Source organism: Hippopotamus amphibius, chromosome 1, assembly GCF_030028045.1.
Source record: "Hippopotamus amphibius kiboko isolate mHipAmp2 chromosome 1, mHipAmp2.hap2, whole genome shotgun sequence".
Lineage (NCBI taxonomy): Eukaryota > Metazoa > Chordata > Mammalia > Artiodactyla > Hippopotamidae > Hippopotamus > Hippopotamus amphibius.
Window position 1 is genome coordinate 112445980 of NC_080186.1, and position 23952 is coordinate 112469931.

Below are 23952 nucleotides of genomic sequence, written 5' to 3' on the forward strand. Positions count from 1 at the left end.
GGTAATCACTTCACAATGTATAAATGTAGGAAATCATCTTGGTGTACACTTTAAACATATATATACCTCAATGAAGCTGGGTGGTAGGGCATGGAAATCCGAGTGCAGGCTTATGTATGGACATAAGTTTTCAACTCCTTTGGGTAAATACCAAGACTCATGATTGCTGGATGGCTGGATGTATGGTAAATGTATGTACAGTTTGTAAGAAACCTCCAAAGTGGCTGTACCATTTTGCATTCCCACCGGCAATGAAAGAGTATCTGTTGCACCGTAGCCTTGCCAGCATTTGGTATCATCATTTATTGTAAGGCACCATATAAGGAACCCAGGACAACTGGTGTTCAAAAAGCCTGAACTCCCCTATGGGTTTCAGCAAAGCATTTTTAAAGGCAAAGTGAGGGAGGGCCATTCCAGGGTATGCGACCAGCTCCTGCAGAATTCTCTGATTGATTGATTGATGATGAGGTAACAGGGTGGTGTCACAGGGGTTAACATTATCAATTCTCAGGCTCCAGTAGCTCTGGGAGCCACCTGCTCACAGTCATCAAGTAGTTAATTTCTTCCATTTGGTGGGGGTTTTAACATCTATAAAACAACTCAGGAAATGTGTGTCAGATACAATCATCTAAGTACAATACTTCAGAGGAGCTAAAGCAGAGGATGTAGGGGAGGGGTTTGCCAGGGGAAGGACCCATAGGGTCCTGTTTGGTTACCTAGCTAGAAAATCCCAAATCATCTGGAAATAAAGTAACTTCTAAGTAATCGATTTATCAAAGACAAGATTACAATAGAAATTAGAAAATATTTTGAAAGTAACAGTAATGAAAACATAACATATCAAAATTTGTGAGATGCAGCTATAGTAGTCCTTAGATGGAAATTTGATAAATTAAGAATCTCTCTTGGGACTTCCCTGGTGGTGCAGTGTTTAAGAATCTGCCTGCCATTCATCTGTTGATGGGCATTTAGGTTGCTTCCATGTCCTGGTTATTGTAAATAGTGCTGCAATGAACATTATGCTACATGTTTCTTTTTGGATCATGGTTTTCTCTGGGTATATGCCCAGTAGTGGGATTGCTGGGTCATATGGTAGTTCCATTTTTAGTTTTTTAAGGAAACTCCAAACTGTTTTCCATAGTGGCTGAACCAGCTTGATTCACTTTGGTGTACCTCAAAGACTGGTAGAAGAGTGTAAAGCAAATATATTCCAATAAAGAGTTTTAAAAAAAAGAAAAAAAGAAGAATCCGCCTGCCAATACAGAGGACACGGTTTGATCCCTGGTCTGGGAAGATCCCACATGCCGAGGAGCAACTAAGCCCATGTGCCACAACTACTGAGCCTGTGCTCTAGAGCCCACGAGACACAACTATTGAGCCCATGTACCACAGCTACTGAAGCCCGAGTGCCTAGAGCCTATGCTTTGCAACAGGAGAAGCCATTGCAATGAGAAGCCTGCGCACTGTAATGAAGAGTAGCCCCCGCTTGCCACGTGTGCAGCAACGGAGACCCAACACAGGCAATAAATAAATAAATAAATTTATTTAAAAAAAAAAAGAATCTATCTCAACAAGCTACAAAAAAGAGAAGGTAGAAAGAAAAATAAAATCAGAGATTAATGAAATAGAAAACAAATAATAAAACAGAGAAAGTCAGTGAAGCCAAAAGATAGTTCTATGCCTCAGAGGGCTGGGACAGGGAGGGTGGGGGGGAGTCAAGGGAGGGAGGGAATATGGGGATATGTGTCTAAATACAGCTGATTGACTTTGGTGTACCTCAAAAACTGGTACAAGAGTGTAAAGCAATTATATTCCAATAAAGAGCTTAAAAAAATAAAAAATAAATAAAAACCTATGCTGAAGTTAAAAAAAAAAAGATTCATAAATTGACAGAATTGATCAAAGAAAAGAGCAAGAGACAAAACAGATATACCTAGTATCAAGAATGACAGAGGCAACATCACTATAGATGACATACATTAAAAAAATAATATGAGGATTCATGAACAACTTGATGTCAATCAATTTGACAATGCAGATGAAATGGACAACTTTTTAGAAAAACACAACTTATAAAATTTTGAATAATCCTGTATATTTTAATGAAATTAAATCCATACTTTATAACATTCCAACAACAAAAACACCAGATCCAAATGACTACCCTGGTAAATGCTACCAAACTTTTAAGGGAAAAGATTAACAATTCTACACAAAATCTTTCAGAGAGGCAAGCATAACCTTAATACCAAAACCTATCAAGGACATTACAAAAAAAAAAAATTACCAAGTAATATCCCTTAAGAATACAGATGGAAAAAAAATTCCAAATGAAATACTAACAAATCAAATACAGAACTATGTAAGAACCATACGCATCATGGTCTTGTGAGTTTATTCCAGAAAGACACAGCTGGCTTAACACTTAAACTCATTCAATATGATTTTAACAATGTGATCATCTTAAAAGTTATAGAAAAAAAGGGGGCAGAGATAAAGAGAAAGCATTTTATAAAATTCAACACCCATTCATAATAAAAACTATTAGTTGACTAAGAATAGACACTTCCACAATTTTATAAGATTATTTACCTAAAACATACAAATAACATCACACTTAATGGTGAGATAGTAAGTGCTTCCCCCCTAACAAGATAAGGATCTGTTATCACCACTTCTATTCAACATTGTATTGGAGTTCCTGCCAGTTCTATTGTCTCGCCACTTAAGGGTTCAGGAATACAGAAAGGAATTGGTCAAGCCCAATTAGAGGGAGATTTCGAGGCTTACTTATACCCTTGTGCTTTTCCGGTGACTGTTTCTCAAGTACCCCCTAATCAGAAATTCCCTCAAGGGGCTTATCGATTTCATCATGCCCCTATTCCTTTTAAGACATTAAAAGAATTAAAACAGGCATATATGGCTTATGGGACCAGCTCCCCTTACACTACGGGGCTAGTGCAAGGTTTATCTCAAGCAGAAAGACTCATACCATGTGACTGGGACCAACTAGCCCGTACTTGTTTAACATCAGCAGAATTTTTACAATTTAAACGTCTCAGCAAGGAGCAAAGGCCGCTTACTGTAGAAAAACTGGACGCACTTAAACAATTAGCTCAAGAACAACTTCAGGCAGGTCATGTTGAATCTTCCACCAGCCCTTGGAATTCTCCAGTTTTTGTAATGAAGAAAAAATCAGGAAAATGGAGAATGTTAATGGATTTGAGAAAAATTAATGCCATAATTCACCCAATGGGATCGCTACAACCAGGGCTTCCTTCTCCTGCTATGATTCCTAAGGACTGGTCTCTGATTATTATTGATTTGAAGGATTGCTTTTTTACTATCCCTTTACAGCCACAGGACTATATTAAATTTGCCTTCACTGCTCCTTCAATTAACAAACACAAACCTGCAGAACGATATCAGTGGAAAATATTGCCCCCAAAAATGTTAAACAGTCCTACTCTTTGCCAACATTTTGTTAATCCGCCACTGCAGCTGCTAAGGTGGTAGTTTCCTAATGCTTATGTAATTCATTATATGGATGATTTATTATTTGCAACTCCCACTAAGGAAGAATTAACTCTTCTTTTTTGAGGCAGCTCAGCAAGAGCTATTAAAATATGGTTGGGAAATAGTCAAAGACAAAATTCAGACTGAATCTCCATTTCATTATTTGGGAGCTGTTATAAATCGTAATATTATAACTCCACAAAAAGTTCAAATTCATGTTGATTATCTCAATACTTTAAATGATTTTCAGAAATTGTTAGGAGATGTTAATTGGCTATGTCCAACATTGGGAATTCCAACTTATGTTCTTTCTAATCTTTTTGATATTCTGAGAGGTGATCCTACATTACAGTCCCAGAAAACTCACTCCCACTACAAAAAGGAAATTGGAATGGATACAACAGCACATTCATCAAGCTCAGCTTGAACACGTTGATTTAAATAAACCTATTCAGCTTTTGATTTTTCCTTCTTTACATTCTCCAACAGGTATATTAATTCAGGAAGAGGCCATTATTGAAAGGATCTTCCTCCCCAGCAAGGTTAATAAACTGCTACAGCTTTATCTGGACAAAATGGGACAATTAACTCATAAAGGAAGAATTCGTCTCCAGCAGTTAGCAGGCCGAGACTCACATGTTATTGTAGGTCCTTTAACAAATGCTCAAATTAACAAAACTTTGCAAACTAATATTGAATGGCAAATTGGGCTCTCGGATTATGTAAATATTCTTGATAATCATTTTCCCCACAGCAATATTTTCAGTTTTTGAAAGTCACTAATTGGATTTTACCTCATATTGTTGCCCAAAATCCTATTATAGAAACCCCTACTTTTTTTTACTGATGGAAGCAATAATGGCAAAGCTGGATATTCAGGACTTTTCACTAAAGTATGGGACACTTTTCAAACATCTGCACAAAAGGCTGAATTAATGGCAGTAATATCATTATTGACAGATTTTCCTGACTCTCTTAATATAGTTTCTGATTCACAATATGTTGTTTGTACAGTACAAACCATTGAAACTGCTGAACTTAATTCCTCTTCTTCTATCTTTCAGTTATTAACTCAATTACAGGAGACTCTTCAACAACGAACTTTCCCATTGTTTATTACTCATATGCGAGCTCATTCAAATTTGCCTGGACCATTATCCGAAAGTAATCATAATATTGATCAGTTACTTATTGCTAATGTTCAACTTAAAGAAGCAACAGAATTTCATCGACTGATTCACGTTAATGCCAAAGGCCTTAAAAAACGCTTTGGAATTTCCCGTCGCCGGAGTCAGATGATTATAAAACATTGCCCGTCCTGTCAAATCATCAGTGTTCCCTCTTGGCCTAGTGGTGCTAACCCCAGAGGGCAAGCCCCAAACCAATTATGGCAAATGGATGTTACTCGTATCCCTTCCTTTGGTCGTCTGGGATATGTGCATGTTACTATTGATACCTATTTGCCGAGACCAGCTCGGCGACTCGAGGCGAGTGACGGGTGCCGCAAGCTTGAAGAAGACACAAACACAGACTGAAGAGAAAAGTGAGACCGGGGGGCTCAAGACCTCTCGGATCAAGAGCCCTGCTGACTCATCCCAGGTTGCTTTTATTGAGTTCTTCCGCTAACATTCTCAGGTTACACCCATAAACAATCAAAGGCCTCACGACTGAGGCAATTATCTTTGTTTACTTCCTGGGTCCGAGTTGAGCAGGTGTGGCTCTGAGCTGGGGGCGGAGAGCAAAACAGCCCTGGGGGCAGGAGACCTCTCTCAGATATTGGGGGTCTGTGCCCCACCCCTGTTGGCCCCTCTGTGACTGTGCCTGTCTTAGGTTGTTCCTCCTCTGAGGAATCTTACCCGTCTTTGGCTAACCAGCCGTCCTTCGGGGCCAAACAGGGTGATATTAGTCTCCACGCCCCGCACCCTTAGCTCCTCCACTGCTCAAGCAGGACATTCTGAATCCCATCGCTCGGCCCACATTAACATTTTCAAGGTTTCAGAAAGGTTCCCGAATGTCTTCCCACACCTATTCTCATTTTATTATGGCCTCTGCTTTATCTGGTGAAAAAACATCTCATGTTTGTTCTCATTTACTAGCCTGTTTCATGGTCATGGGCCTTCCACAACAAATAAAAACAGATAATGGTCCTGCTTATACCTCTAATTTATTCAAAAAATTTTGTGATGAATGGCATATATCACATTCTACTGGCATTCCATATAATCCAACAGGCCAAGCAATTGTTGCAAGAGCTCACTTAACATTAAAACAAATGCTGGATAAACAAAAAAGGGGGAGATGGGTTTCCTATAACACCTAAAGATCGTTTGAATAAAGCTTTGTTTACAGTTAATCATTTAAATTTTTGGACTGAAGAGAATAAATCAGCAATAGAAAAACATTGGGAAAATGAAATACCTGAATCTCCTCCCATGCAGCCAATTTGGTGGCGTGATATAAGTACAGACATATGAAAAAGGGGTTGGATTAAATCATGGGGTAGAGGTTTCGCTTGTGTCTCCACAGAAAGCGGAGAAATATTGTGGCTCCCTGCAAAACGACTGAAACCCAGAAATGAACTGGAAGAGGGTGAGATTGAACACAGATCCACCACTAGAGGAAAGAATGGCGAATCTGAATATACGATCCTAGGGGACCTATGATGCCAAATGAGGAGGGCTATACTATTTCTAATTATACTGTAGGAGCAAATAATATTCCTATTTGTTTTGGACATGAGAATCACTGTCTTAAAGTGGCATATCAAGGCTGCCTGTCTACCATTAAAACTAACGGTACTAATCCTATTCAGTTATTTTCATTGGTAAGTTTTAGCTTTAAAGACACCGGGATCATTAGTAACACCATGCCTCCAGACACACCCATTTGTCAGCAAAAAATGCTGTCATCTATTTCAAATTGAATCAGTTGGGAGAAATGTAGGGGAAATGAGGGTCGAGTGCTTGTTAATATTTCCCAAGGAAACGTCATTGATTGGAGCCCTAAGGCTTCAGCTCCACGCCGCGGTTCCCCGTATAATTTAAGATGGAAAAAATATAAGCATGGTACTGTTATCTCAACAGAGGTGTCTGGAGTTAGTACATACTGGCATGGATCAGGGATGACTCCTCCGAGTCCATATTTTACTCATGGTCCAGTTTATAATCAAATTTGGAAATTAATGGCCACCCTTCGTAAAATACGTGCTTGGAAAGGAAATCATACTAGAAATTTGGTTAATAATGATACTGCACTCTCCCTTACTATTAATGAAACACATTACATACAAGCTTGTGTAAAATTCCCTTACCTACTAATGAAAGGACATACTAACTTTGATACTTATGAATTACTGTTAAATTGTGTTAACTGTACTTTTTATACTCGCTTAAATTCTAGCATATTATTTAACCGTATCAATTTATTTACTCAAAGCTTGCCCAGGAATTTGGCTGCCAGTTCAAATGAAACGGCAAGAATCTCCTAATCTATACTTCTTGCAGGAGATAGTTAAAAAAATACTAAACAGAACCAAACGTTTCATTGGAACTTTAATTGCTGTCATAATAGGTTTAATTGCAGTAACTGCCATGGCAGCAACCACAGGTATAGCTCTACATCAGACTATTCAAATTACGGAGTTTGTGCAGCAATGGCATATTGACTCTGGGCTGCTTTGGTCTGCTCAGAATCAAATTGACAATAAACTAGCTTCTGAAGTGGCTGATTTACAACAAACCACAGTTATGATAGGAGATGAAGTTTCCAGTCTTCAAAAACAGTTACGTCTTCATTGTGATTGTGTGGGAAGACATTCAGGAGCCTTTCTGAAACCTTGAAAATGTTAAAGTATGTGGGCCAAGCGATGGGATTCAGAATGTCCTGCTTGAGCAGTGGAGGAGCCAACAGGGGTGGTGCATAGAGCCTTCCTTATATCACCCTGTTTGGCCCTGGAGGATGACTGGTTAGCCAGAGACGGGTAAGATTCCTCACGGGAGGAACAACCTAAGACAGGCACAGTCGCAGAGGGGCCAACAGGGGTGGGGCACAGACCCCCAATATCTGAGAGAGGTCTCCTGCCCCCAGGGCTGTTTTGCTCTCCAGGCCCAGCTCAAATCCACACCTGCTCAGCTCGGACCCAGGAAGCAAACAAAGATAATTGCCTCAGTCATGTGAGGCCTTTGATTGTTTATGGGTGTAACCTGAGAATGTTAGCGGAAGAACTCAATAAAAGCAACGTGGGATGAGTCAGCAAGGCTCTTGATCCGGGAGGTCTTGAGCCCCCCCCCCCCCCCCACTTTTCTCTTCAGTCTGTGTTTGTGTCTTCTTCAAGCTTGCGGCACCCGTCACTCACCTCGAGTCGCGGAGCTGGTCTCAGCATGATTGGAATATTACTCAATTTTGTTACTCCCTATCCTTATAATTCTTCAAAATTTAATTGGAACAAAGTACATCAACATTTATTAAATCAAGGAAATATGACTTATGAATTAACATTATTGCATAAAGAAATCCTTGATACTTTTGACGAAAAATTGGAATTACTAGCAGGATCAAATTATCTGGACAATATTGCTAATAAATTGAATAAATTGAACTTTATGCCCCATTGGCACATATTTGGGGGCTCTGCTTTGGCGATAATTGGGATATTAATCTTAATGATTTTCTGTCTTTGCCTAGTCTGGCGACGTCTCTTCCGGCAAAGTCGAAAGCAACAACAACGACTAGCTGAGTGTGCTGTGAAGGTCAGGTACGTGGCCGGTAAACAAAAAGGGGGAGATGTGGGAAACCAGAGAGGACGCAGAGGACAGTAACTTGGAAAAACCAGCGGAGGGCACATGACAGCTGAGTGACTGTAACCATGTTCTGAAAGCAGAACCAATCTCAAAGGAAAACGGACTGAGATAAGGCAGTCACCTAGCCCGATGGTGCCAGCTCCGGGTTGAAGCTTAGCTATCCTCCCTAATGGTGATAATATACACAAGGCGTTCTGTTTTGGCTCTTCTAAAGTCTCATGCCTTGTGTTTTTCATTATTTTATTTTATAATTTGGTCTCTGCTAGAATGCTTTTGATCTTTCTCAATAAGTATGCCATGGGAATCAGAGCTCGGGGCTCTTGACTGACTTGGTCCTGAGTCCCCTGACCCCATGCTTTCCTATACTCTTGTGTGAATTTTCTTAATTCCGCCGTGCCACTCACATTCAGGTTCGTTCATGTGGAGGTTACCTCCACAACTTACTTATCCAATACCCAATAAACCATGATCTCATAGAAACAGGATGATTATTTGAGAATGTCTTGTTCTCTAGTATTTGGTGGCCCTTCCAATACCATAAATCTTGGGGAGTGATAAGATGAGAGGTTAATATTTTTGAAATCTCAAGGGAGATGCATTTAGGTAACTGAAAAACAAACAAACAAACAAAACCCTGCTTTTTGTTTCTAGGAGAAAGTGGCATTAGACCGAGGAAAAGATATTTGGTGACAAAGGCATTCTATTTTGTGGTATTTGACAGTGAGGACACTAGTTAAATAAGGGATTTCTGGAGCAAAGTGAGAAGAGAATCCAGAACAAAAGTAAAGGGTAGCATTATTTTTAAAGAAAAATAAGAACCTTTTGATTAACTCATCTTGATGTCACTATTGAGAGATTAATGACATTTTGATAAATAAGAACAGTATCAAAAAGACAGAACCACATCAGAAAACAAAAGCACTTTTTTTTTACTTTTTATTTATTTATTTTAATTTATTATTTTTTTGGGGGGGTACACCAAGTTCAATCATCTGTTTTTATACACATATCCCCGTATTCCCTCCCTCCCTCGACTCCCCCCCCACCCTCCCTCGAGTTCCCCCCCTCCTCCCCCTCCCACAAAAGCACTTTTTTAAATTACTGAGAGATATATATAACTCCATCCTTAAGCTTCTTTCCCTTTATTCTCCCATTAGGCAATGTTGATGTCATGTGTTCCCCACTGTGTGTATGTGTGTTTAAGTGTGTGTGTGTTTGCGTGTGTGTGTGAGTGTATGTGTGTTCATATAATTCACACCATGTTTTGAGCGGGAGTCTTCCAGATGGAGCCAAATGATTTCCCAAACCAAAGATCTATTTTTAAACATATTTTAAAGTAGTTGAAATAAGGCAATAGCCAAAAGCAGTTCAACTAAAGTGTAAACTGTAAAGGCAGGAGTTAGGCAAAGAAAGGGGATGAAAAAAGAGATGAGAAATGGACAAAGGACTTGTGGCTAAATAAGACATAAAAATATCCTCATAAAGGAGCAGTATATATAGTGATTGAAGTCCAGGTCTGCAGCCAGACTGTCAGCTGTACCTCCCTGCCTTTTCACCTACTTGGGAAAGAAGTAGTTGACAGTACTTTCTTTATGGGGTTGCTAAAAGGATGACATGTGTCCATTCCCACTATATCTTTTGCACCATATAAGGTAAACCCTTGAGGAATAACCTTTGGTCTGGGAAGGATACTTCCCGGGTGATGTCAGTAAGCCAAAATCCAGGGCTGGCATTATTGGCGTCAAATCATCTTCAGCAAAGCCGACACAGGGAGTAGTATAAGGTGCACAAAGGTGCATGACATCCGTCACAACCACAACCCAGGTCTCCCAGAACCCTTTACACCTGTCAAAATAGACTCCTGGGTTGAATGGCCCTGATTCTGACCCAATGTGTGAAATCCTATATCCATTACATTGGTCTTTTCAGCATGACCTGAAAAATTTGTTAACATTTTAAAAGGAGATATTTGTATTTGTAATCACACAGGTAACTGTGTGAGAGAAAGTGCTTTTTACAGTATTTTTTATTTTTTGGAAATTATCTGTTTGTGTATCAGTCTTCTCTACTAAACTATAAGCTCATCTAAGTAGGAAACGTAATTCACTCACTCCTCTCTGTACCCCAGCACCCGGCTCAGTGCATGGGTATTTTAAAGTAAATTTCTGCCAGCAGCACAGAATCAAAGATCCGATTTGTGGGGTTGGGGGTTGGGGCGGAGGGGTGGACGAGGGGGCCAGGATGTGTTTTAACAGGTCTCCTGAAAGATAGATGTTCGCCACTTAAGCTTTTGGGAGGAAGACTTGCTTTGGGGTTGTTGCTGAGTTTCCCTTCACCAGTAGGAGTTTGTCACTTTAAGACAATACCCTGAAGTTAAAAGTGAATGGGCGGGGCGGGCGACGGAGATTCCGGCCGCTAGGGTCTCCCCCTGTGAGTAGCTGAGAGTGCGGGCAATTGCAGGGGTTATATGGTTAATTTTTTCTGCCGGAAGTAGGTTCAGCCCAAGTTTTATTCCTTCTGCCAGGGTAATGGATGCTCTGAGTGGGCGGTGTGTGGGCTAAAAGGAGGTGGAGCTTAACAGCCCTCCCCATTGGCTATTGCTGCTGTTTGTACTTTGTTGCTTTATATTTCTGTGAAAAGAGCCGAAAGTGCAGGCGCCCTCCAGATCGCTGCTAAAGAATCTGCGGGTGTTGAGGCAAAGGCAGTAGGATCGGGTACCAGAGCAGACCTCTCAGCTTTGGGTCTCAGCTCTAGGTCTTGCAGGAGCAGGGCTCCCCTATCCAAGGTGGTGTAATTCCCTGCGGTTACCTGGACACTGGAATCTGGCTTCCCCAAAGGCACCTGCTGTTTCAGCATTTATTTAGTTGCCGCGGCCGAGTCTTTCTTTGAAGGATGTTAACTGATGTGTGCTTTCTCTTTTGTTATCCTTTCTTTAGGACAGGTTACACTGACCCAGCCCGGTGAAGATCTCTGGAGACCATGACCAAGAAAAGAATTGCTGTGATTGGGGGAGGAGTGAGTGGGCTCACCTCTATCAAGTGCTGTCTGGAAGAAGGCTTGGAACCCGTCTGCTTTGAAAGGACTGATGACATTGGAGGGCTCTGGAGGTTCCAGGTAAATCTCCTGGTTTCTTAATACTTGGAACTCTCGCCATAACTAGGAGCATAAGATACTTTATCTCGTGCCAGGAAGTATGATGGGCTTGACAGTGATTTAACCTGCTAGACCTCAACCTGCTGATCTCTTCTCAGCAGCCATGACCTTGGGTTCTATGCAGGTTCCTCTTTCCCTAGGCCTGCAGCAAAATGGGACACAGGTATCACTTGTTTTTTCCGTTACCGATATCTATGAAAATGGCACAGAGATCATTTTCATTTACAGATCTTCCTTGATTTACAATGAGGTTACATCTTGATAAGCCCATCGTAAACTGAAAATATCCTAAGTTAAAAATGTATTTAAAACACCTAACCCTACCTAACACCATAGCTGAGCCTAGCCTACCTTAAACATGCTCAAAACACTTAGACGTTAGCCTACAGTGAGGCAAAATCATCTCACACAAAGACTATTTTATAATAAAGTGCTGAATATATCATGTAATTTGTTGAATGCTGTACTGAAAGCGAAAAACAGAATGGTTGGTTGTGTACAGTCTATCAGTTGTTTACCCTCCTGTGTTAGTCTATCAGTTGTTTACCCTCCTGATCCTGTGGCTGACTAGAAGCTGCCACTGCGAGCATCACTAGAGTATGTTACAAAATATCGCTAACCAGGGAAAAGATGGAAATTCAAAATTTGAAGTGTGGTTTCTGTTGAATGTGTATTGCTTTTGAACCACTGTAAAGTCAAAAAATCACAAGTTGGGGACTGTCTTTGTGAGTTTTGCTTATATCCAGAAGAGGGAAACAATCATTGGGGGGAGGGGCGGCGGTGTAACAAAATGACAAAGGTAAGATGTAAAGTAGTTGCTCCTGGTCTGCATTAATCAGTAAGTGATCTAGAATACTGCTTACAACTCCTTCCAGGAATCCCCATTTTGGATCTCTTCTAACCTTATTGATTCTTTTTTGCTTTTCTTTCTTTACTTCCTTCTTTGGTTGCTTCCTTCTTTCCTTTTAAAAACTTCTAGTTACATTAAACAATTCTCTAATAATTCTAGTCCTAGAATAGGATATAAAACCTGGCTGCCATCTTTGCTTTGAACTTTTCCTTCCCTTGAGAAATCAAATCAGTAGTCCTATCTTCAGAGGAGGGCAGAGGGCACTTGCAACTGGGTTTTTTTTGTCCTGGCACATATTCAGTTTTAAAGTTGAGTTGCTTTAATATGCATACCCAGCCCTGCAACTTGTTACTGACAGTTAAGGTATCAGCTTACTTAAATGATAATTAAGCTTATTAAATGTCAAAGAATATCAGCCTCCTTAACTCATCTCCAAAGCAACATCCATTGGGTGTTGCTTTTAAACTCACTTTTTAAGCCAGCGAATGGTATTAAGGTGTCCAGATTTGTTTCATATTTCATAAAAACTAACAGTGTTGGCCAGCTACTTAAAAGTGGTTTTACAGCATTCCTTAGTGAAACGGCAGTACAGTTTTTTTGCATTTTGGCTCTGTCTTGGGGACTAACTCTATTTGACAACAGTCCTTATATTCAGATCTAGGGTGGATAACCCTTAGCACACCACCCATGCCTCTGTCATAATCCGTCCTGGGCATGGGCTGAAAAGCCTGTCAATTAATATTTTGTAATCAATAGAAAATTTTACTTTTGAAATCCAGCCACAACATAGTGTAGAGGTTAAGAGCACACCTGGGTTCAAATCCTATGTCTGCACCTACTAGCACCTACTGTGCCCTTGGGGAAAATCATTAAATCTCTCTGTACCTCTGTGTTGTCATCTTTAAGGAGATAATACTGCTACCCACTTCAGAGTTATTGTGGGGGTTAAGTGAATGAATAATTATGTCATCACTAATAACAGTTGCACAATAATTGCTGAATATCAGTTATTACTAGGCCCAGAATGTGGCCCACGCATTTGGTGTCTGGCAAGCATCCTAGCCAGGTTTGGCAACTGCTGACCAGGCATGAAATCAGTTGAGGTTCCACCATCCTACCTGATTACCAGGTTTCTAACTTTTATCTCCAAAGTAGTTTAAACTTCTTTTCTGTTAGAGACTCAACTTGGAGTATTTTCTGATTATACTCTTGGCAAAATTTCAGCACCTTGTAAACTGCTTCCTTGAAAATAAATAAGCTGTATTTCATCATAATGCTCTGACTTCTGTTAAGACAGACCACATCTGTGTCTATTATATTTAACATATATATTTTACACATATTATATATGTACACACACACACACACACATGCACACACACACATCACTATGTTTCTAGACCCAAGGGTGATGCCTGGCATATATCAGGCACCAAATATATTTACATTTTATAAATGAATCCTCAAGAAGCAAAATATCTTGGGTGGCTGCTTAGAATGCTTATGGAAATAGAGACCTTCATTCTCACATATTCCAGTTACACAGTTATGGAGCCTGAGATATTATAAACACCCATTAATTGCAGATTAAACATGTTTTACATGCTGATGCAGCTTTCCTCAAGAATTCCCTCTGAGATCTGCTTTTCTACTACCCCCTTGCATGTTATCTGGAGCCTTCCTCTGCCTCATCCTAACCCCCACTAACTTTTCTGTAATTCATTGGGGGTTTCATATATAGGATCATCCCAAGCACTTTGGAATTCCATCATTGCTACCAGGTGTCCAGTAAGCCACGGGGGACTCCGGGCTTCCATATCCTCTTTCTTGTAACAGGTCTCAGGGATTCAGTATAAATGTCTGTCTTCTTGATCTCCTCATTAATGTTAGATCAGACTGATGGTGAAAAGTAGCTAGTAATATGAGACATACCACTTTAATTTTCATACTACGATATTATTTACAAACGAAATGGCTTAACATGTTAAATCCCTTATGATATGCTGAGATTTTAATAAGTATGTAACGCTGGGAAATAGTTTTTAATATTCTATAGTCACTCTGAATTTTAAAAATCCTTAAAGTATACCAGGGCAGTGCTTCTCAGCTTCAGTGTGCGTGTGAATCACTGGAGCTTTTGCTAAAATTAAAATGCACGTTCTGATTCATTCATCTGCGGTGGTCCAAGACTCTGTATTTCAAGTAAGCCCCCCAGGTGCTGCTGATCTGATAACTGAGTTTCAAGTAGTAAAGTTCTACAGTGTACATGTGATACAAAGATACAATATAATGTAAAATTAGGCATATTTAATACATTTTAACTTAAAATATAAAATCAAGTAATAAACACTCTTAGATGAATAGGTTTTTTCGATTCTTAAATATATCAACTACCCCGCCCACAAAAGACAATGGAATGGATGCAAAAATACTTAAAGGAGGGTAACTGTAGGCCGTGCAGCTTTGGCTGCACGCTGAACAATTACCTGGGGAACTTGAATAAACTTTAATACTGATATCGGTCCAGCCAGATTCTGGTTTTATTGGCCTGGTGTGCCAATAAAGCTCTCCACTAGTTATTTCTAATATGCAGCCAACATGGAAACCTTTGCCCTTTTATCCAGTTTTCCCAGGTGATAAGTGATGATGACATTGCATTTTTAAAAGAAAATCAATGTTTATTGAACAAACATTTCTGAAACTCAGACTATGTTAGATGGTGTGGAGATAGGGAGTTATATAACCTCCTGCCACTGCCCCCAGGCATTCTGCAGTTTAGTTAATATTTGGAGAACGGACTTCTGAGGTGGGTGGGATAAACTCTGGTGCCCTGAGCTTTCTCAGACAAACACATGACCTCTTACCAGCAGATCTCAACCTTGTCTGCACATTAGACAAGGAGCAATTAAAACAGGGTCTCTGGGGCTTCCTAGGTGGCGCAGTGGTTGGGAGTCCACCTGCCAATGCAGGGGACAGGGGTTCGATTCCTGCTCCAAGAAGATCCCACATGCCGCGGAGTAGCTAAGCCCTGTGCCACAACTACTGAGCCTGTGCTTTAGAGCCTGTGAGCCACACCTATTGAGCCCATGTGCTGCAACTACTGAAGCCCACGCACCTAGAGCCCGTGCTCCGCAACAAAAGAAGCCATGGCAATGAAGAACCCGCGCACCACAGCGAAGAGTAGCCCACACTCACCACAACTAAAGAGAAAGCCTGTGCACAGCAAAAAAGACCCAACACAGCCAATAAAATAAAAACAAACAAAAAAAAAACAAAACAGGGTCTCTGGGAGTTGGGGACCAGGCATTAGTATTTTTAGAGTTCCCCATCAGATTCCAGATGAAGACAACATTGAGAACAGTCCTAAGACAGCTTCTGTCCCACAGGATTCTAAGAGTCTGTTAAAGGAACAGAAGATGCACACTGTTCTCACTCCTGCCTCTGAAGGGGAGTCACTTTTCTCCTTTCTTCTGCCCTTACAATTGGCTCTAATCCCTCCAGTTCCAATTACACTACCCTAAGTCCCCAGTTCTCTCTTTTCTCATAATGAACTTCCTACTCAATGAGAGTCATGTGTTTAGGCAGGAAATATGATCAAGTTACATCTGCAGAGGGCAGATTATTCGCTGATGGTAGGAAATACTACAGTGCAGGAGCAGAAGCTTCTTTTTCCATTCACTGACCCAGTACCACTCTGCCCTCACTCTCTTTTATAAAGTAGTGAGTTGACAGTGATAAACCTTACCTAGGATCCAATCAAGTGTTTAGAAGGGCTTGAAGGTTTTTGTTGACACACGATAACACTCTGTTGTCTTCGTTACTTGAAAAAGAATACAGATATATGATTATTGTCACAGGGGTAAGGTCTGTGATTCATTTAGCTCAGTGACCCTAACAGACCTGCTGTGGAAAGCATGGCTCTACTCCTTGCACTAAACTTTGAACAGGGACAGACTTGTATTTTTTAGCATGAATATACTGTTTTTATTACAGAGAGACTTTAGAAATATCTACTGAATGAGTAAATGAAGTCAACTTTAATAGTTAGGAATGTGTCTACCCCTGTCCCCTCAAACATCTTGGTTCCAAAAGGACACCGCCACTTATTTTTTTCTTAAAAATGTGCTATGTACAAACATGTTTAAATAAACTTTTAATTTTAGAACTGTGTTAGATTTACAGAATTATTAGGAAGATAGTACAGAGTTCCCACATACCCTATGCCCAGGTATTATTAACATCTTACATTAGCATGATACATTCGTCATAATTAATGAATAATTATTAACTGAAGTCCATGCTTTATTCAGATTTACTTAGGTTTTTTCCTAATGGCCTTTTCCTTTTCCAGGTGTTCCCATCCAGGACACCACATTACATTTAGTTGTCATGTCTCCTTAGGCTCTTCTTGGTTGTGACAGTTTCTCAGACTTTCCTTGTTTTTGATGACCTTGACAGTTTTGAGGATTACTGGTCAGGTATTTTATAGAATGTCCCTCAATTGGGATTTGTCTGGTGTTTTCATCATGGTTATACTGGGGTTATAAACTTTGGGGAGGAAGGCCTTAGAGGTAAAGTGCTCTTCTCATCACATCATATCAATGTTACACACTATCAGACTTATCACATTGATTGATGTTAACCTTGATGACCTGGCTTGAGATGGTGCTTATCAGCGTTTGACACTGTAAAGTTGCTCTTTTTTTTTCTCCCTTATCATACTATACTCTTTGGAAGAAAGTCACTATGCATAGTCCACACGTAAGGACAAAGTTGGCTATTTTAGGCCTTTTGTCTTTCCACATAAAGTTTAGAATCAGTTTGTCAATATCTACAAAATAGCTAGCTGGGATGTTGATTGGGATTGCATTGGATCTACAGATCATGTTGGAAGAACTGACATCTTAACAGTATTGAGTCTTCCAGTCTATGAGCATAGACTCTCTTTCCATTTATTTGTATCTTTGATTTTCTTCTGTGTTTTATAGTATCTGCATATGGCTCATACATATTTTGTCAGATTTTTACCTAAACATTTAATTTGGGGGGTGTTATTATAAATGGTTTTGTTTTTCTAATTTTAAAGTCCAATTTTGCATTTCTGGTATATAGCAAAGTAATTGATTTTTGTATATTAACCTTGTATCCTGCAACCCTGCTATAATTTCTTACTAGTGCCAGGAATTTTTTTAATTCTTTGGGATTTTCTACATAGATAGTCATATCATTTGGGAATAAAAATCATTTTATTTATTCTTTCCCAATCTGTATACTTTTATTTCCATTTCTTATCTTATTACATTAGTTAAGATTTCTAGTACAGTGTTGAATAGAAGTGGTAAGAGAGGATATCCTTACCTTGTTCTCAACTTTATGGGGAAGTTGTCCATTTTCTCACTATTAAGTGTGATGTTAGCTGTAGATATTTTGTAGGCGTTCTTTATCAAATTGAAGATGTTTCCCTCTATTCCTAGTTTGCTGAAGGTTTTTATCATAAAGGTGCTGTATAAACAACATTTCTACAAAAATAAAAGAAAAAAATCCTACCTCCTTAATAAATCAACTTGTTTTCTCTAGTTTCAAGATTTATTGATTTAAAATAAATAAAATATACTCATATATCGGGAGAGATTATACAATATGTAATTATATAAACATGGGTAGACATAGGTATACAGGTGCCCCAGGTATACCTAATATTATATATTTGGTGATTAGAATGTGATTTTAATTTCATAATATTACTTTTTCCACTTAACATTATAGCATAGGCCATTTTCAGTGTTCCTACACAGATTCCAAAATCATAGTTTTAAGTGTCTCCAAACTCAATCTCTATAATTCACTCATTAATTCATTACAAAGCATTTATTAAGCATCTGCTGTGTATCAGGTACTGTGTTGATGATAAAGATGCAAAAAATAAGACACAAATCCTACTTTTGGGTACCTCACAGTCATAGAAACAAATGCAGAATATCATGTGTTCTAAGCTGTCTTGATGGCAATATGAGCAGAGAGTTTTGGAAGCTTGGAGGTTGAATGGGGCATCTAACTCAGTGAAGAGAACAAGAAATACTTCTCCTTAGAAGTGACATTTGATGTGACTTGAATGATAGATAGCAATTTTCCACATGAAGAAGCAGTAGTATTACAAAAGCTGTAAGAGTCTAGAATATTTCAAGAACAATTTAATGACTCAGAAGCTTGAAGTTAATTGAGGAGAGTACTAAATGAAGATAATAAAAGGTAGATTAGGATAGATTGTGAAATATGCTGAGTGTCAAAATAAGAAATTTGGTTTTCCAGATGGAATCGGTAGAAGCCATTAAGCGTGGGGGGACAGGATCTGCTTTGAATTTAGCAGGATACTTAAGGAGTGGTATGGAAGATAAATTCTGCATCATACTGAGATACCATAATTTACTAAACCATTTGCCTATTGGGGAGGGGGGCATTATAAGTGGTTTCTAATTAGTAGCTATTTTAAATAATATGGATATCTTTATGCATTTGATTTTATATTATTTTGCAATCTTCCTTACAACAAATTTTTGTGAATAAGATAAAAATATCTTATTCAACTGTTTTTGAAATGAATTTTGATGTATTTCATTAGTTTGTTACGCATTATGTGAAGTTTACTTTCTGTTTCTATATGTACTTTTCTCAATATAATTCAACATATGTCTATTAAATATCTACTAAGTGCTATTTATACTTTTATATGCTGTGGGAGAGATCATGAATACAAGTCAAGGGGCTTACAATCTAGTTGGGGAGGTAAAGAATGTACTACAAGACATTATGGAGGTCTTTGAATCCTAAGCTGAAAAATATAAACTAGAGAAAATGGTGCAGCATCCAAAATTTTAATTAGGGCAGAGATACAACCATAGCCTAGGAAGAACACTTTGGTTGAAATAGGTAGGGTAGATTAGAAGGAAAGAATTGTGAAAACATTATTAGCAGCCAAAGGGAACGAGATCTTGAAGTATGGGGCAGAGAAATGAGAATGATCAACTCAGGATTCTGAAATTGAAAAATTCTTCTCTAAAAATGGGAGCAAAATCATCTCTAACGTGGGCAAAGCCGATGAACACTCTCCTTTGTGGCCATTTAATGTTCAAAAATACCCAGCATCCAAATATCTGTTTCTGGAATAAAAACGGAAGAGGGGGGTCCAAATTGGTTAAGGTAATTGTCTATAATCAAAACAATTCTTTTTAAATATAATAGAGTTGAAAAGCCGTTGTTTGTGATACCTCAGTGACAGGCTAATATAACAATCTGGGTAGATATTGCACTATTTTATGTGATCACAACACCCCCATGAGGTAGTTATTAGAAGTTTTTGAGGAAGCAAACAAGTTAACCTTGATGGGGGAAGAACAGTGAACTGGGGTTTGATGTCAGCTAGAGCAATGCTTCTCAGCTTTCAGGTGCATCTGAAACACTTCAGGATTTTGTTAAAAGGCAGGTTCCGATTCAGTAGGTCTGGGGTGGGGCCTGAAATTCTGAATTTCTAACAATCTCCCAAGTGATGTCCCTGCTGCTAGTTCACAGATCATACTTTAGGTAGCAAGGATCTAGAGCAGTAGTTCTCAAAATTACAGTGTATTCTGTTGGGCATTAAATGGTTCTGAGACCAATGCCAGTGTGTGTGTGTGTGTGTGTGAAAGAGAGAGAGAGAGAATGGGGGTGGTCCCCAGACACCAGCAGACAATTCTCTGACACTAGCAGGATGTACAAGAATTCAACTCAGATGCCAGTCTCAAGTCCAGGTTGTCACCTATACTTCTGACCAAATGGCTGTAAATCAGAAATTCCCACACCCTGCCCGCCTTGGGTTTGACTGGGGGAAATGGGGAAGCCCATTTACTCACTAGATTACCGGTTTGTTATAAAAGAATATAATTTAGGAGCAGGCAAATGAAAGAGATACATAAGGAAAAGGGAAGTGAGCTTCCATGCCCTCTCCAGGCATACCACTCTCTCCTAATCTCCTCAGGTTTACCAACCTGGAAGATCCCTGAACCCCACTCTTTTGGGTTTTTATGGAGGCTTCATGACATAGGCGTGACTGATTAAATTATTGGGGATTGGCAATTGATTCAACTTCCAGCCCCATCCCCTCCCCAGAGGTCAGGGGGTGGACAACTGAAAATAACAACCCTGTAATCACAGGGTTTGCTCCACTGGTCACCAGCCCCCATCCTTAGCTGCTTTCTAAAAGTCACCATGTTAACATAACAGAAGACACTTTTATCACTCTTAACACTAGGAAATTACAAGTTTTGGGAGCACTGAGCCAGGAACTGTGGAGAAAGACCAAATATATATATGAGAGATATATTTTGACCATCTGGATGGCCAAATATATATTTCTTATAAATCACAATATCACAGACATTTAGCTTATTTCATTTTTATATTATAAATAATGCTATCATTAACATGCATTAACATAAATCTTTGTCTACAGTGCTGAATCTCTCTTTTATTTTTTGAATTTCTTTAAAAGGCTAAGTTTCAAGGGTTTTCATATTCTTGCCACATTGCTATGCAGAAAACATTGTAGTGAGATCTCCTTTAAGCTCACTTTTGCTAACACTGAGTAATTGTCTTTTACATTAGTAAAAACAAGGTAAAATGGACACACATAGTGGACAGAATGTAAGTTAGTACAGTGTTTCCTGGAGAACAACGTGGCAAGTGTATGAAAACCCTTGAAACGTCCCTAGCCTTTGAAATTAGATACTATTTAAAAGACTATTACTCAGTTGGGCAGTTCTCATTTGGAGTCTCATGTCCAGGTGACAGCTGAGACAGGACATATGCTATGACCACTTTGCTCACATGTTTAGAACGTCAGATGGGATAACTAGAACTTCTGGAGGCTGGCTGCACACCTCTCTATCTCAGACATTTTCTTCATGTGGCTAGCTTGGGCTTCCTCACAGGATGGTGGTCTCAGAGTAGCTGGACTTCTTAGGTGGCTGCTGACTTCCAGCAGAGCAAGCTTTCTAAGATACCCAGGCAGAAGCTGCAGGACTACTTATCACTTAGTCTTGGAAGCCATTCAGTCTCATTCCAACTGCATGCTGTTGGTCAAAAGCAAGTCATAAAGACAACTCAGATTCAAGGAGAAGAGACAGCACAAGGGTCGCAATACTGGGAGGTGTGGAGGGGTGGGGGGGGGGCGGTAACTTTTTTTAATTGGCATTTCTTTCAGAAAACTTTTTCAAATGTTTATTGGCTGTTTATAAACCATGCCTTTAATTCTCAAGTTGCTACGAATGGTTTTTATTTACTGCAGGAAGAACCTGAAGAAGGAAGGGCCAGTATTTACAAGTCAGTGATCATTAACACTTCTAAGGAGATGATGTGCTTCAGTGACTATCTCATCCCAGATCACTATCCTAACTTCATGCACAACTCCCAGGTCCTGGAGTATTTCAGGATGTATGCCAAAGAATTTGACCTTCTAAAGTACATTCGATTTAAGGTAAGGAGTTTTGTGGGTATCTTTGTGTTCAAAGTTGTTTGTCAAGTAAATGAATAATGTGGTTTCATTTATGTGTAGATTGGTTTGATATGCTCATGTATCTATCCTATTCAGACAGACTCCACTCTGTGTCTTCTCTGTGCCTGAAAAATATTCTTGGAAAGGCCCCTCTTCTATATATTTTAACTGTAGATCCAGGAAGCCACCTTCATTTCATTGCCTTCATTCTATATCATTTAATTACAATAAAACAAATGAGGGGAACTGACAGGTATGGGAACTTTAAAACCTTCTGGTTCTACAACTTGCTCCTTAGGGACTTCCCTGGTCGCTCAGCGGTTAAGAATCCACCTGCCAGTGGGGACATGGGTTCGATCCCTGGGCCGGGAAGATCCCACATGCTGTGGGGCAACTAAGCCCATGTGCCACAACTACTGAAGCCTGCACACCCTAGAGCCCACGTGTCACAACTACTGAGCCCACGTGCTGCAACTACTAAAGCCCGAGCTTCGCAACAAGAGAAGCCACCACAATGAGAAGCCTGCGCACTGCAATGAAGAGTAGTCCCCACTTGCCACAACTAGAGAAAGCCCATACTTGGCAACAAAGACCCAATGCAGCCAAAACAACCACCACCACCACCAACAATGAAAAAACAACTTGCTGCTTAGCCCTTTTTTACTTTTTTTAAAAATATATTTATTTCTGCTGGATCTTAGTTGTGGCAGGCGGGCTCCTTAGTTGCAGCATGTGGGCTCCTTAGTTGTGGCATACATGTGGGATCAGTTCCCTGACCAGGGATCGAACCCGGGCCCCCTGCTTCAGGAGCGTGGAGTCTTATCCACTGTGCCACCAGGGAAGTCCCCCTTTTATACTTTCTGAGGTACTTTCCAATGCATTTTCTTATGTGATCACAACCACCCAGTGAAGTAGCTATTGAAAAGTTATGAGGAAGCAAATAAGTTAACTCTGGTGTAGAGGGAAAAACACTGAATTGAGAAACAAAAACTTGAGTTCTAGTCTTTGCTGTACCACCAATCAACTTGTGACTTCAGACAAGTAAGTTCCTTAACTTTGATGTGTCAATTTTGTTTTTTAAAAAATGACTTCATTGGTTCCCTCCTGCTGTAAAGTCTTCCATGATACTTCTATCATATTAAACCATGATCATAAAAGAATTGATATTTCTAACAGACGGCAAAAAACCCAAATCTTCTACCTTCTGATCATTCTACTAAATCATGCCTTTTTCTGTTTGATAACAAAATTAAAACGACAACTTTCAAAGTCATTCATTTATAGACTAGTGGTGCTTCTCTTGTTTAAACACTTATTGAAAGGTTTGTTACCATACTAAGCAGTGAAGACACAAAGACAAAAAAAGTGAGTGATTTCACAGCTTAGTTAAGGAGATAGAAAAATGAAAAAGTTTTTCAGGGTAAACATAATTAGTAAAAATAAAGAGTTACAGGGTGATAAATGCCACTGAGATCTATACATTACAGCTCAGAGGAGGGACACTTAACCTATCAGGGCATGAGGCATTAGGCACCAGGAAAGTTTTCTTAGAGGAGATAATACAAAGCAAACTATTGAAGGATGAGTATCTCCAAATGAAGAAAGAATAAAAGGATGATCCATGCAGAAGCACCAGCCTGTGTAAAAGAACATGATAGAGAAGAACTATAAATAGTATAGGATGGTTCAGGTATACAAGAGTGGTGTCTCTATTAGTCCACCAAGACATTATGGTCATAAACCCTAGAAGCATTGGAACACATTCTTACTGTTTCCTTAAGCTGGGTAGAGTAACCCATATTATTATTTTTTAAAGCTAAAAATTTTACCTCTGACTATCCCATCTCATACCTTCCTTCTTTATAGTTACTTGTAAAATGGACATTTATGGAAGTGAAAGCTTCATTTACATAAAATATGAGCCACTGAGATGTTTTTCTACTCTATTAGGAAAGGGAGCCCCATAGCTCAGTCACAAGTTTAAGGCTAGACAGTGAGAACAGGACTTGAGGTAAGAAGACATCAGAGGGTCTCAGGATGTCTGGGGGTATAGGAATGAATAGGCATTTCGTGCATGGAGTGTCTCAGAAGCACAAGAGAAGCCCAAA

At 39.5% G+C, this 23952-nt stretch overlaps 1 protein-coding gene across 6 annotated transcripts in view; it reads left to right on the top strand.

Annotated features, from left to right (window-relative positions):
• The first annotated feature begins 10781 nt into the window (after window positions 1–10781).
• The window catches only part of FMO5 (flavin containing dimethylaniline monoxygenase 5), a 33069-nt gene continuing 19898 nt past the window's right edge, over window positions 10782–23952 (top strand). The window contains exons 1-3 of one of the 6 annotated variants that reach the window (XM_057721586.1): window positions 10782–10805; window positions 11252–11429; window positions 21638–21826. In XM_057721586.1, coding sequence (XP_057577569.1) covers window positions 11295–11429; window positions 21638–21826 — 324 coding nt within the window. In that variant the 5' untranslated portion in view covers window positions 10782–10805; window positions 11252–11294. Of the gene's footprint in view, window positions 10841–10897; window positions 11153–11251; window positions 11430–21637; window positions 21827–23952 lie in introns of those variants that run through there. The other 5 variants (XM_057721575.1, XM_057721544.1, XM_057721536.1 and 2 more) reach the window with 5 other exon arrangements.